The 15410-nt window shown below is 41.3% G+C and overlaps 1 protein-coding gene across 17 annotated transcripts in view; it reads left to right on the forward strand.

Moving 5' to 3' along the window:
* Positions 1-318: 318 nt before the first annotated feature.
* Positions 319-15410, forward strand: part of NEO1 (neogenin 1) — a 253000-nt gene continuing 237908 nt past the window's right edge. For 6 of the 17 annotated variants that reach the window (XR_008954864.2, XM_057299928.2, XM_063596781.1 and 3 more), the window contains exons 1-2: positions 327-597; positions 1122-1438. Coding sequence is in view for 16 of the 17 variants with exons in the window: in XM_057299928.2 (XP_057155911.1) it covers positions 1309-1438 (130 nt within the window). In the remaining variant the exon portion in view is untranslated. Of the gene's footprint in view, positions 626-1121; positions 1439-15410 lie in introns of all 17 variants that reach the window. The other 11 variants (XM_063596775.1, XM_034939096.2, XM_034939099.4 and 8 more) reach the window with 4 other exon arrangements.

A 15410-nucleotide genomic window follows, 5' to 3' on the forward strand; every position in this document is an offset into this window, starting at 1 on the left:
GTAGCCTGGGTGCTGCCTCACGATTACTAAGTGGTTTAAAATCATATCCCACTTGCTCCTTGGTTTATCAGCGAAAGACGTGATTCCCAGGTAGGAAAACGCCAAGTGTCCCGCAAAGGTACAGGTAAAACGTAGCAGTTACTGCGAGAAGACTGGCCCCGGGGAGTCCCAGGGCTCGGTCGGGGCCCCCGCACGAGCTGAGGAAGTGGACAGCGGGCACCTTTGTCTGTGCCTAGTTCCCTGGACCCGGGCCGAGCGATGCGGGTGGGGGCGCGGTTCGGGCGGGTCCCGGCGCTGCCCGGGGGAAGCGCGCGGCGACGGCGGCCCGGCTTGGAAGCCGGAGGTCAGCGGCTGCGCGGCCGGCCCCCTCCCACGGGAGCCGCGCCAGGGCTCAGCAAGAGTCGGGCGGGATCGCTATTGTTTTTGGCGAGCACATAAATCCCCGGGCCGACCCACTGCGCACCCAGGTTTCCTCCCGGAGGCCATTCGGTTTCCTCTGAGGCCCTATATAGAGGCTCCAGGCCCGGACTGTGCAGAGGTGCGCGCCCACGCCGGCCTCCCGGACCAGCCTGAGCTCGGAGCGCCTCTCGCCCTCAGGTCTCTGCAGCCAGAGGCATCTGGGGAGGTGAGGGGGGAATTTGTCCCCGAAGTGAGGAGGAGGAGGCGGGGGCGCGCGGAGCCGAGGGGCTGCGGCGAGCGGGCGGGAGGAGCAGGAGGATCCGCTTCTCCGGGGTTTCCCTGACGCCAGCAGCAGCGCCCGGCGCGCGCGCCCCGCACCCGTCAGCGGCTCCGGGGAGAAGGGGGAGGGGAGCGGGCCCGCCACGGCGCGTGAGGCGGCAGCCGGGATTGGAGCGGGGGCGGGCCGCGCGCGGAGCCGAGGGGGCGCGGGCGAGGGAGGCGCGCGCGTGCGCGTGTGCGCGCCCGGGACTCCCGCCCCCCGCCCCCGCCCCCGCCCCCGCCCCCGCCGTCCGCGGTCTCCGCCCCCCTCGCGCTGGTGTGTGGAGCCGGAGTCGGCGGCGGGTGGCGGCGCCTGGAACCTGGAGACCGACCCACCGCCCCCCCCGCCCCGGAATGTACTGACTCCCCCTCTTCGCTCTCCTCCCCTCCCCGCCCCCCTGCAGGAGGGAGGCGCCCCCGAGTCTCCCCTCCCGCGAGAGGTGCTGCGCGGGCCGGGCCGGGCCGGGCTGGAGCAGCGGCGGCCGCGGGAGCCAAGCTTGCAGCGAGGGACCGACTGAGGCGCGCGGGAGGGAAGGAGGCAAGGGCTCCGCGGCGCTGTCGCCGCCGCTGCCGCTCACTCTCGGGGAAGAGATGGCGGCGGAGCGGGGAGCCCGGCGACTCCTCAGCACCTCCTCCTTCTGGCTCTACTGCCTGCTGCTGCTCGGGCGCCGGGCGCCGGGCGCCGCGGCCGCCAGGAGCGGCTCCGCGCCGCAGTCCCCAGGTAAGCGGCGGGCGCGGGCCCGGGGGTTCGCGGGGGCGCGGCACCGGCTCAGGCGGCCGCGGCTGCGGTGTTTTTGTTTAGGATCCAGGAGGAAACGTGCAGGAACTTCTCTGCTTCGGCTCCGGTTGCCGAAGAGAAAGGGGATCGCGCGTGGTGGGGAGGAGAAGGGCGAGAGGGGGCGCCACCGGGGAAGGGGCGGCTGCCGGGGGGCAGGTCGGGGGCGCAGGGGTCTAGTTCCCAGCTTTGTACCTGGAGGCAGGTTCACCCCTCGCCTCTCTCCCCTCCCCCAGGCTCATCCCACTTGTAAGAGTGGGACATTCTTGTGCTCACACTAGCACCAGTAGAGGCCACTACACACCTCATTAAATAAACAATCGGACGGCCAATTCATTAATTTTCAGGAACGGAAAGGGGAGGGGGCTTGAACTCCTGGTTCCCTGGCCAGGGATTTCCCAGCTTCCGAAGTCTCGGGGAAGAGCTGGCTAGTCTCGAGGGACTCCTCGCGCGGGGATTGGAGCCCGACTCTGCGGAAGAGCGGGGGTGTCAGAGGGGCACAATTGCCCGCTCACAACCCCTGGTGTTGATTTAACGATGAGGACGCCTTGGAGAGCGGCTCGGAGTGATCGTGTCTGTTAGTGTTTCCGTTATGAAATGCCTCTTCTTTCCTGGGGATTACAACTATATTTACAGCCTATTAACCACTCTTAACCAAGGGAATTGTCTAAGCATCAGATTTTAGGTACTTGTACAATGTTTTCAGATGGCATTGTATAAACATTGAACCTCAAAAGCCATTTTCAGTTCTTTTTTGGAATATTATAGATTACTGAAACCACCTGCATTCCTATTAAGGGGACCAACGAACAAAAATGCCAAGCCTTCCGGGAAGGACCTTACGGTATTGTTGAGCAGGATACACTCAGCAGTTGAAAGGCAAATTAGCATGTAATCTGTTAAAATTGTTTGACCAAGGTGGTGTACCATAAAACTTGACAAAACTTTCACTCGTGTGAGATATGATATTTTTACATTTGAAAGCAGTCTTACCGCTGAACCAGTACTTGTTTTTCCCTGATTTTTTGAAATGATATTTAAAATCACACTGCAAGGTAACTTGACTGATAAACTTTTCATTTCCTTGCAGAGTGTGTATGTAGCTCATGGCTTTTGCCAATGTTAAAGAACAGCTTTAAACCTAAAGTACCAGTCGGTATTCTCTAAACAGCTACGTAAACAATAGTGTTTTAATGTCAAATTAAACATCACTTATGTCATGATGTACCTTTATACATTCAGTCCGTATATGGTTTAGAACACATTTTGGTGCTGAAATGTAGGTTACTGATCCAACTGTCTCTTAGATGAGCAAGAGAAATATAACTATTTTGGAAAACAAGTTCCTGTTACTCATGATCTATTTTATATGGAAATTCATATATAGTTCACCAAATTTCAAGTAATAGATGCAGTTTTTGTTTAAAGTTTTGTCGATAATTTTGTAAGTAACTAAAATGATAGTAATTTTATTACTTAGGATAATAATAATAATGCAAGCAGTCTCAGGAAGTGGTCTTAACATCTGTTTCAACATTAACTCAATTGATAGGTTTTTATTTTGCACAGATGAGGTGCAAGGCATATGCTCTCTGCCTTCATGGAGTTTACAGTCTGGTGTGTGGGTAGGAAAGATAGCCATCCAGCTACTGATTATATAATTAAGTAATTGTGATAAGCACTACAAAGGAGAATAGGTTTTCACAAAGTGGGTACTGGAGTGACATAACCTAGTCTGGGTGTTAAGAGTGTCTCACAAGAACTGAGATCTGAGGAGTGAGTAGGAGTGGAGGTGGGGAGGCTCACAGGTAATTAGTCGTTTAATTGGGTCTAGAACATAGATCTCCTGATTCTCGGTCCAGAGTCCTTCCTGTAAACCGCTCTGCTTCATTACAAAAGCGAAAGGAATAACTGCAATAAGGAGGGGTTGGTCAGTTCTGCCATAAAACTGCGGAAGAGATCAAGAGACTGGAGAATTGAGTAAGCAGCAACTGGAACAAGCTGTCCGCAAATCAGATGTCCTTTGTCAGTAGTTTTATTTTTTTTATTTTTGTAGAGTGATAGACACAGAAATCTTTTTATAGGGGATTATAGTGAATAGATGGTAGGGAAGTGGACATGTTCAGTAGTAGAAGGTGGAGAAAAATAGAGATGTGGGACAATAGGATAAATGGAAAGTGTTTTTCCATCTGAGGTTATAGACATACGGAGGTGGAGGAAAAAGTAAGAAGTAAAGGACTGGTGATAGAGAATGGTCAGCAAGGGAGGAGGGTTGGAATTGAGTAGGAACATAATCTTGTATTGTGAAAAAGGGCAGATTACTGAAAAGATATGTAGAGACCTTGGGGAAGATGACATGGCAGCAGCCTGTGCAATGCATGTCTTCTCTATTTAGAGTGAACATTCTTCACTGAGGACTCTATAACTTCTGCCTGAACCATTTATTTCATGGTGTGATTCATTGCCTTACAGGGTAGTCCATTTCTGTGTTGAATAACTTCTGTTAGAAAATGTTGCTTTATACAGTACGTTTCACTGTAGTTTTCACCCTCCCCACCCTTCTTACATTTTTTCCTCTTTGCTTACCTTTTTCAGCATTACTCTATCTTCAGGTTAATCTCTTCTCTGATTAATTCTTCATTTGTCTTTCTGGCTTTTCTTGAACTCACTCATTAAATATTAGTATCTAAAGCTTATCTCATTATACATACTCTGTTTGCCCTCAGTTGCCACCTGTAAGCTAAGGACTCTCTTAGTCCACGCTTTCTCACGTGCCACTCGGTACCTTCACTAAATAGGATCTTAGGTTACTGAAGTCCAAAGTTAAACTGTGTCATTTTCCCTCGTGCTTCCTTCATCCCCATTCTCTAAACGTGAACAAACCAGTTCCTGGCCCCTGTGTCTCATGTTTTTGGAAGGATTGCATGGATTTGTCTTCTTGTGTTGCCTGTCTTGGTCATCACTGTTCATCCACTTGCCCAAGCTGAGATCAAGAAGACCTGCTCTTCCCATTGCCATAGCCGATAGTTCTTTTTGCTTTTTACCTCTCAGCTGTTTCTTGACTCTGAATCGGTATCTTTTCATCTTCATCCCCACCTGGACTAACAGTAGTGGCTCCATAATTAATCTCTTTGTCTGTACTGTTACCCTCTAGAAGTCTGTCCTGCTAGAATGAGCTTCCTGAAATATTTTCCTGAGCATGCCACTCTCCTACTTAAAATCTGTTACTAGTGTTCTGTAGCTTGGGTGTTAGAACTCTTTGGCATGGAGATTGTGAGGCCCTTTGTATTCTTTACCTCTGTTCTCCCAAACCCAATAAAGCCTCATCTCTTGTCACCCCTAACATGCACCTTGCATTCCACCACTCCAGATTAACGACACTGCTTCAGATCTCCGTGCCTTTGCACATGCTGTTCTTTCTGTTAAGTCACTTCTCACCTTGTCCACTTCTGAAACTCCTTATCTAGTCAATGAATTTTTCTCTACCAGCTTTCTCTTCCAAAGGGAGTTATGGTCACTGTTCTGTGTTCCCATAGCTTCCTGAGTACTTTTCATCTTCTGTTACTTATCTTCTTGTCTTTTCGGCTAGTCTCAACCTCTTAAGGGGTTGGCCGGGTTGTCTTATTCACCTTTGTTTCCCTAGTGTAGCACTAACATGTAGCATAGAGAAGATAACCAGTAAATGTTTGTTGACTGAATGTTGAATTGCCTTTGTTTTTAACCCGTAGGGCCATACAGCACAAATCTGATTCCTTTATATGATGGCCCTTCATGTGTCTAATCACATTTCCTGTGTGCATGTGTGTGTGGGCCCCCCCGCCCTTCCCCTCAAACCTTATCCTTTTTAAGTTAACCATCCTTAATTCCTTCAGCCACTCTTCACATTACTTAGTTTTCAGATCTTTTGTGATCTTGGTCATCCTCCTGGATATGCTGTAGTTTTAGCGTTTTTTTAGTTTTGTCATCTTTGGAAAGATCTTTGATCTTACTGAGTCATCTAAAAGAAAAGACTGATGGCGTTGCTCTGCCTGTCTGTTAGAATGAGGCACGAAAGAGATCATAGAATTCTGGGATGAATGCTCAAAGAAGATAAGAAATATGACTGATTTTCATAAACTGTATGAAAATTAATACATGATGTGGGATAGTGAAAAGACATACATGAAGGCAGAGGATATGGGGTATGACTTGTGGTTCTGCAACTTCACATACATCTGTAAGTTGGGGGATATAGGCAGGCAAGAATAATACCTTACCTACCTAACTGGATTGTCAGAAAAATAAAATGTAAAATTGTTCATAAACTATAAAGTACTGTACCTATGTAGAATGGCTTCAGTGTTTCTTTGTGAACTCTAAAAATATACTATATTAAATTATTTGAAAGTGTAGACTTTTTTTTCTTTTGGCTTAATTGATCATTGCTGGTTTCTTCCTTATGAGTTTTTCTCTACCTCAATTAAAATATTGGGGTAACCTTAATAAATCTCATTATATGGAGGCTGTATTTAATAGTCTTTTTTCCAAACACTTTATTTTATTATTGACTTCCATGTGATTGGGAGCTATTTACCATATCATTGGTAAGTGTTTAGGTTTCTGGGTAAAATTGCATCAATAATTGGAGAACAGTCAGAGGAAATGACTGTAGGTAAGATCATATTGACCGGAGAGCTAAGTGAAGTGAGGAGAAGTTTTGTGTTTAAGATTTTGAAAAATTAACTTTGTCATGGACATAGCTAGTGAAAGATGATTTTAAAATAGAGCTCAAATTTTGGATTCATTTAGAATGAAGAGAGTTTTTTTGATTCAAAAATTTTGTAAATAGTGACAAAAAAAGGCATTCAGACCCACTGGTATGATTTTGGTATATTTCTTTCTACTTACTGCCTATATGGCACATTATCTTTTTACATTGTAATCATGGTGTATGTATAACTTGAAATGTTTTCCCTTGACATTATACCATTTTTCTTTGTTGTCACATTATCTTTAAATCATTTTATTTTAAAAACTTATTTAAAAATACATAAACATGTTTGTTTGCAGTCAAACAATATAAAAATACATGGAATAAAAGATTTTATCACTTCTACCCACAAATTCCATTTTTGAAACCCATAAGTAACCCCTTTTAATATCTTCCCTTGCATGTGCATATGTGTGTATGGTTTTATTTTTTTACAGATAAGCAGGATCATACTACCTATTGTTTTTTCAACTTGCTTTTTCACTTAGTATGTTGGAGATCCTTCCATGCCAGTACATACAGATTTTCCTATAACCATTATTTAAAATGTGTGTGTAATATTCCAGGGAGCAAATATAATAATAGTGGCTAATTAAAGTAGTAGTTACAGAACACTCCCTGACTTCCAGGCATTGTGCCATGCTCTTTCACATGTATTTAATCTTTTATACAGTCCTGTGAGGAAGATGACAATTTCTTCACATTCCACGGATGAGGAAACTGAGTCTCAGATATTAAGTGCCTTGCCGAAGGTCTCACAACCTTTCATGTGCAAAAGTTGGCATTGGAATCCAGGTTTTTGCAACTTCAAAGCCTATGTTCTTTATTCCTCTGCATTCTGCTGCTAATTGTGTATTCTCCTGTTATGGATATGGAAGTTGTTTTTACTGTTTTGCTGTGATAAAGAATGCTGTGATGAACATATTCTTTCTATATTTTGGATTCCCACATATAGGATTGCTGGTGAAAAGTTAACTTGTGTGTGTATGTGGGGGTCAGGGTTCCATTTATTGCAGAAAAGTAATGATGTCATTAAGAATAATACCATTGACTAATACTTTCATAACTTTTTGAAGGTTTTACCACTTTTAATTGTGAACTTTGGGTACTTAAGGCCATGTTTTAAAATGCAATTTCATCTGTTAACTGAAAGGTTAAGCTAATTAATAAGTAATTTCAAAGGTCCCTTCTGCCTTCCAGGTTTCTCTTACTCTGAAGTCCATAAAATGGAACAGTGGGTTTATTTCACCTTAATAACTTCTATTCAGTTATTGTGTTCCAACACTGGTCATTTCTGGTTTTCAGATGCAAAAGTCACCTTTTTTTCATTCGCTAAAGCTCAAGTTATTGTATATCTTTTTTTTGTAGTGCAAAGTAGGATATGATTGGAAAATCTTCTATGTTACTTGCAAATGATTGTATATGATTTTATTTTATATGTGTAAAAATAGCTTTAGGGCTGAGTTATATGGCTTCAGTGTTAAGTAATTGTGAGGTATTTTAAGATACAGTATTACCAGAAATATTAGATGCTTACTCTTAGGCTTGGAAGGGATGTAGAGTAAATTGACCAGGTTACAGAGCTGGCTTATGTAAACAGGTTTTGATTCCCTGTCTGACCCCTTTACATAAAGAAAAGGCAGAGAGGTATGGTGGTTATATATGTTTTATTTTACTGAATGAAGTCAGTTCTTCAGTTCTGAGGAGTTAGCAGGTTGGTGGTCTGAAGTGCAGATTACGTGTCTCTGCTTTTCCTTTTTTAAAGAACCATTAGAAATAACCTTCTTTAAAATTATTTCATAGCGAGAATCCTTACATTTAATTTTTTATTAAGTCAGTTCTATAGGCAAAGCTAGGAGTTGCAGTAATTTTGGCTGGTTGCAAGCGTTTATCTTTGAGGGCTAATTATGCACAAAACTACACTGTGGAAATAAAGATGAATTGGACGTGCTTTCTGTCCTCAGGAAGCATTTGGTCTAATGGTGGAGGTAAGGGAGATATTAGGTAACTTGATTTGGCGAGAGAAAGTGCCATTACTGCTGTAGGTAGAAAAATACATTCTGGAATCATTGTATTACTGTTGATCAAGGAATAGTGCTGCTTTCCCTCATAATTTTGGTTCTGTATCTTTGGAGTAGTCCTAACTTAGTTTTATAAAGCCAGTAGACTAGAATTCTCAAGAAGGAGTTATATATCATTTCCTCTGATTACTGCAGTGTTTGAATGTATGAGAATGCTCATAATTGAGCTGTCTGGGGGTACAGCTACTCCCATGTTTTTTGGAAATCTGGAGATTGATCATACTGATTTTCAGAATTGATTATTGGTCAGTAATAGTACAACTTACTAAGAAGTCCTGAGCAGAGTGAATTTTTGTAATGATACTATGTGGAAATTGAAAACAGAATGTTTCTGTTTTTCTGCTGTAGTGGTAAAAAAAAATCACCAAAATATGTCTTTATTTATGAGGTCTAGTTAAGATAATAGCATTATAATTTACAAATTTAGGGATAGAATAACAAATTATAAGTTTCATTCATAATTTTTTAATTCACAGCATAGCTTTAAATGTAACAAGTAAAATTTGAAAATCTTTTTGGTTAATTGTTGAAAGCTTTTGAAGTTGGAGGTAGGATAACTAGTTTTGTTTGTTTGTTTTTTCTGAGACTGAGTCTCACTCTGTTGCCCAGGCTGGAGTGTACTGGTGCGATCTTGGCTCACTGCAACCTCTGCCTCCCAGATTCAAGCCATTCTGCTGCCTCACCCTCCCAAGTAGCTGGGACTACAGGCGTGCACCACCACACCCTGCTAATTTTTTTTGTATTTTTAGTAGAAACAGGGTTTCACCATTAATGGCCAGGCTGGTTTCAAACTCCTGACCTCAAATGATCTGCCCGCCTCGGCCTCCCAAAGTGTTGGGATTACAGACGTGAGCCACTGCTGCACCCAGGCAACTAGTTGTTTTGAATTTATAGAGTGTTGTATATTCAAGGGATTGTGTGCAGAAATTCTTGTGGTGATAACCCTTTTATTTATTTATTTATTTATTTTGAGATGGGCTCTCACTCTATCACCCAGGCTGGAGTGCAGTGGCATGATCACAGCTTACTGCAGCCTCAACCTTCCAGGCTCAGGTGATCCCCAGCCTCAGCCTCCCAAGTAGCTGGAACTACAGTCATGCCTCACCATGCCCAGCTAATTTTTTTGGGTATTTTTGTAGAGACAGGGTTTCACCATATTGCCAAGGCTGGTCTCAAACTCCTAGACTCAAGCAATCCACCCGCCTCAGCCTCCCAAAGTGCTGGGATTACAAATGTGACACTGCACTGGCCTAACCTGTTTATTAATCGTACCTCACCTACATAGAACTCAACCATTATGTAACCTACCTCCGGAATATAACTGAAGACTAGGGAATAAGAGAAATAATTTTCAAAGTAAATGCATTTCTCCGAGTCCCAAAGGACTTTGTTCAGAGCCTATCTTTAATTCATAGGCAGTTCTAACAAACAGTGTAATCTAATTTCTGAGCCCATAGCTGATCAGAAGTGGGTAGAAAGACTATCTTGGGAAATGCCCCCTGCAGCAGAAGGTTGTGACAGTTGCAAGGAAAGATACTTAAAATAAGCGTAAGAACACAGAGATATCTTCCCATAAACGGAAGTTACTGTCTCAGCCAAGTTGAGGAAAATTTCTTTCCCTTTCCATTACTGCTAATGGATATTGCCTACCCCTGGCCTTTCCTTTTATCCCCTCCTACTGTAGATACAGTTGCTGTCTGGGAGATAGATCTTCCCTCAGAAATCTCTTGAGTCTTAATCTCCCCTCAAATTAGTAAGGGTTCAGGTTGATGCCTGAGGTAGGAAGATAGGAAGTGTGACCAGGAGGGGAGGTGAGGTGGCAGGGTATGGTTCCTACCCCTCTGGCCATGACATTTATCTTTATTAACAGCGTTACTAAACCTGATTGCTAAAATATGTATGTGGATTTTTAATTTGGGGGTAAAGTTAATTGTTGAATTTTTATTGTTAAAAATGTAACGGTTCATACTATGTAAAATAAAATGTGAAATCATACACTCCAACCCTTCTTCCCAGAGTAATCACTTTTAATAGCTATGGTCTATTTTATATATACAATTATATACTTAAAATATCTGGTACATATATAACAACAATAACAAGTTGGATTTTGCTGTGCACACTGACTTTTAACTTGTTTTAGGACATCTTTCCATGTGAGTGTGTATAAATTTATGAGTTGTGTTGATAGCCATATGAAATTGTATTTTCTGGATGTATCATAATTTATTTAACCAATTTCTTTTTGATGCTCCCAAATTTTTGATTGCAAACAAATAATGCAGTGAACCCACGTTTATAAATGTCCCCATTTGTGCACATGTGCAAGTAAACCATAGAATAAGTTTGTGGGTGTGGAATTGTAGGGCAAGAGGGCATGTGTAGTCACATTATTTCCAAATTGTTTACTAAACAGCTGATTTACACTCCTTTGAGCAGCAAATGAGAGTGTCTGTTTCCACACATCTTTGCCAACATATTGGTCATTTTCAGACTTCCTAGTCTTTTTGCCAATTTGATAGAAGAAAAAAAACCTCTGTAAATTTCATATTTTAAAATTATTAATGGAGTTGAGCATCTTTTCAGATTTTTATTGATGGTTTATATTGTTTCTGAGAATTGCATATTCATGTGTTTTATTCATATATCTATATCTTTTATTGAATCATTGATTCATTTATAAATATAGATAATATGTAATTAAGAATAGGAATAATTTAAAACTTTATAATTTGTCAAAACTTCCATGGCTGCTTGTGGTTCTTAACTTAGTGATAAGCAAACTGAGTAATTGGGTTAGTTATCTGACTCCTGCTAACCACTGCTCATGCTAACCTGATGTGGATTCATAAGCTTTAAAACTGTTCTGTTTTGAGGAAAGAAAGTTAAATATTTTATTCATTGATTTGAGTAACAAATAGGAATTGAAACATGCTATTACCTCTTTTAAGACAGAAAGAACAATTTTGGTTTGAAGTGATTAAGTTCATTTAGTCAAATACTTGAGCCAGTTTGGCCCAAGGTACTGTGGTGATTTAAAGTGGAAAGTGGATTAAAAATGTGGCAGAAGAAACAAGTTTGGGAACAATGGATATTGGTTCCATTTTGGACACCTTGAGTCTGAAATGTCAGCAGAACATCCCTGTAAAAGGGTTGCAGAATTAGGGCTCAGTTGAAAAGTCTAGGCTAGAAACGTAGGCTCACAGGTTATCTGATAGAGATGATAGTTCAAGTCATAAGTGTAGTTCATAACACTTAGGAAGGAAAAAGAAAGCCTGGGGCAAAGACTTAGGCATACATCTATATAGATGGGTTTCCAAAGGGAGGAAACGTTCCTCTGTTTACTGAAGAAGATACCACTATTCAAGATACCACTAGACCTAGAATAAGAATTATATAAAATAATAAAGTTCATTTCGCCTATGGAGGCTTATTGAGAAACACCTGTGTGAATAAATGAGCTAGTGCTAAAGTAATGTCACTTCTTTCCCTAACCCCTGCAGGCATGTCATGGCCCTGGGTTAGAACAGTAGGCAGGGAGAGCAAAGGCATACAGAGCCAATTTTGAACAATTCTTTAAGTGACATATATCATAACCACCCACTCTACTGGGCTGAAATGAACAAAGAATGACTTAATATGTGTCCCTGCTTAGAACAAAGCCTGGCTTATTCATGGAATGTAAACTGTTATTATTGTTGTTTTTATTATTGTATACTAGATGGAGAGGCTAGCTAAAAATACATGAAAATTAGATAACATGATTTGGTTTTTGTTTTTATTTGATGGCTGTGTGTAAATAGATTGTTAAATGAGTGAGCTTATGTTGAAGAGGATAAGGATTTGTTTAGTTTGGGATATTCAGCTAAGTTTCTTAGGACTTGAGCTGATTTTGAAGCCGTAAGTAGGGTTTTTAGATGGGCAGCCTTTTTTGTTTGTTTGTTTGTTTGTTTGTTTTTTGGCCAGGAGGGTAAAATACAGAGCATTATGAGGCAAAGTAAAGGCAAAAGCAACAGAAATGTTCCGTAAGCTGTTTCTTGTAAGGTTCATTTTTATTCTGGAATTAATAATTTGTCATATAGCAGAGGGGTGATGATGATGATGAAATCATAGCCAGATAATCTGTCATGGTAGGAAGGAGGGTGGAGATAGTGCGTGTTCCAGTTTAATGAAAATTAACTTTATTATTACGTATTTGCTTTTTAAGACTTCATTTATTTCCTGTTAGATGTTGTGGGCATCTTTTATGAATCAGCGATTTCTCTGGAGTTTGTTCAAAGCCAGAGAAGTAAGCTTCAGGATTGTATGTATTAGGAAGTTCTAAGGAGTTAGCGTTTGCCACTTTCTGAAGAATACTTTAAAAAAATTCTGTAAGCTTTGTGGAAGAGCGAATTTATTTTTTCTTCAGAGTAGTTACAGTTAAGTAGAGGCATTTCTGTTTCAGAGTCAGCCTTGTTAGTAATTGAAATTTTGGGGTAAGAAATGTAGACAACATTGTGATACTTGGCAGTTCCACTTTGTTCACACTTAAACTCCGGGATTGCAGTGTGATGAGATGCTCATACTAAGGCATTCTGGAGCTGAGCTCAGCTGGTAGAAGTTCATATCTCATGTTTTGTGCTCATATGAATGGCAGGTAGAATGGCTTGTTCTATTTAAATTAGTTCATATTCTCTCTCTCTGTCTCTCTCACTCTCATAGTTGAATTGTTTTAACTTAAATGTGTGTATGATATGACTTCTCTGTACTTTATGTACTTTTATTAAAAATTAATTAATTTAGAGACATAGTCTCACTCTGTTGCCCAGGCTGGAGTGCAGTGGTGTGGTCTCAGCTCACTGTAATCTCTGCCTCTTGGGCTCAAGTGATCCTCCTGCCTCAGCCTCCCAAGTAGCTGGGACTACAGGTGCGCACCACCATGCCCAGCTAGTTTCTTAATTTTTTTTTTAGAGACAAGAGCTTACTATATTGTCCAGGCTTGTTTTGAACTCCTGGGCTCAAGTAATTCTCCTGCCTTGGCCCCTCAAAGTGCTGGGATTACAGATGTGAGCCACTACACTTGGCCCTGTAGTCATATATTTATGTTATGTTTGTAGCATGTGGTTAGGTTTTGTTTTCTTTTGCCTGACAGTTTTTGTCTTCTTACTAAATCATGTCTATTTAATGTAATAGTTCATATATTTGGCTTTAAACCTCCCATTTTATTATTTACTTCTGCTTGCACTGCTTATTCTGTATTCCCCTTTCTCTCTTTTCCTGCCTTCTTTGGATTATTTTAAGTTACTCTGTATTTCCCTCTCTTTTAGCTTGCCAGTTATAATTTCTTTTACTATTCATTTAGTGTTTCCTAAATGCATCTTTAACTTGTTATTTGTATGATTTCATGGACAGTGCAAGGCCTCTATAACACCTGAATTCCATTTGTCCTTCTCTTTTGTTTTAATGTTATTATGTTATTGTTGTGTATTTTAGTTCTCTGTATGTTTAAGATCCATCAGATGTTATTTCATACTCACTATTCATTTAGTTTTAGTTATTTAAATTCATTAATTTATTCATTTAGATTTACCCACGTATTTCGTTTGTGAGTTGCTCTTCATTTTTTTTTTTCTGCATCTCTGATCTTTCATCTGGGATCATTTCTTTCTGCCTGGAGAATATAATTTAGCATTTAGTTAGGTTTGTTGGAGATGAATTTTCTCAGCTTTTGTCTGTCTGAAAACATTCGTATTTCACCTTCATTTTTAGATTTTTGTGGAGAGGGTGCTGGATGTAGAATTCTAGGTAAACAGTGTGTTTTTTCAACACTTTACATATGTTGTTCCATGTCCACTGAACTCTATCTTTTCTAGTAAGAAGTCAGCTGTCTTATTTTTCTTCTTTTGTGAGTAATGTGCTTACCTCCCGCCTTTGGCCACTTTTAAGATTTGATCTTTAGTTATGGTTGTCAGAAATGTCACTATGATATGCCTAGTTATGGTTTTCTTTGTATTTATCCTGCTTATTGAGCTTGTTGTATGTGTGGGCTGATCACTTTCATCACTTTTGGAGAGTTCTTGGCTTGGCTGTTAATCCCTTCAAATATTTTTTTCTGAATTAAATTCCATTAGAATTTAGTTCACTTAGGCTCCCTTACATCCTTATCTCTCTGATGGGTTCAGAAAAACTATAGATTTGTAGCTTATCTGCCCTGTTTTGGTTGTTAGGAAAACAGTAATAGTCCTGATAACTTTACATTCCGATTAGAGGCAGCACTCTCTATATTGAATTCTTAATTTCATTTTATTGACCTTTTCAGTTCTGTAATTTCTTTTTATTTCTTTCTTTCTTTTCTTTTTTTTTTTTTTTTGAGACGGAGTCTTGCTCTGTCACCCAGGCTGGAGGCAGTGGCATGATCTTGGCTCACTGCAGGTTCATGCCATTGTCCTGTCTCAGCCTCCCAAGTAGCTGGGGCTACAGGCGCCTGCCACCATGCCCAGCTAATTTTCTTATTTTTTGTACGTTTAGTAGTGACGGGGTTTCATCGTGTTAGCCAGGATGGTCTCGATCTCCTGACCTCGTGATCCACCCACCTCGGCCTCCCAAAGTGCTGGGATTACAGGCTTGAGCCACCGCACCTGGCCTCTTTTTTTTTTTTTAAATAGTTTGCAGGTCTCTGCTGAAGTTCTCCATCTTGTATTTTTATTCCTTTAACCCACTCCAGCATGTGTGTTCCCATAGGAGTTTTGCTTTTATGTCTGTTTTATCACCTGATTTGGGAGGGTTTCTTTTCATGTTCTTAGTTGTGATTGAATGACAGGTGTTGTGTATGAAAAATTATCGAGATAATCTGGATGATACTGTCTTCTCAGGATTTACCTTTGCTTCTGGTAGGTGGTTATGCTGGAGGTACTAACAGTCTCATACCACATTACATAGGGATTGAGGTGATTTAAAATTAGGCTTTAGACTCTATGAGTTGAAATAGTTTAGGTATACCTTTAGTTCTTAGATGTAGCCCTTTGAGGCTCTGATCCACAGTTTAAGGGGTTTACCCTCCCTCTTGGCAGGCCCTCACTCCAGTTTTTGTTCCCTTAGGGCTTGGGTC

Source organism: Pan paniscus, chromosome 16 (assembly GCF_029289425.2).
Source record: "Pan paniscus chromosome 16, NHGRI_mPanPan1-v2.0_pri, whole genome shotgun sequence".
In the NCBI taxonomy this organism is placed as follows: domain Eukaryota; kingdom Metazoa; phylum Chordata; class Mammalia; order Primates; family Hominidae; genus Pan; species Pan paniscus.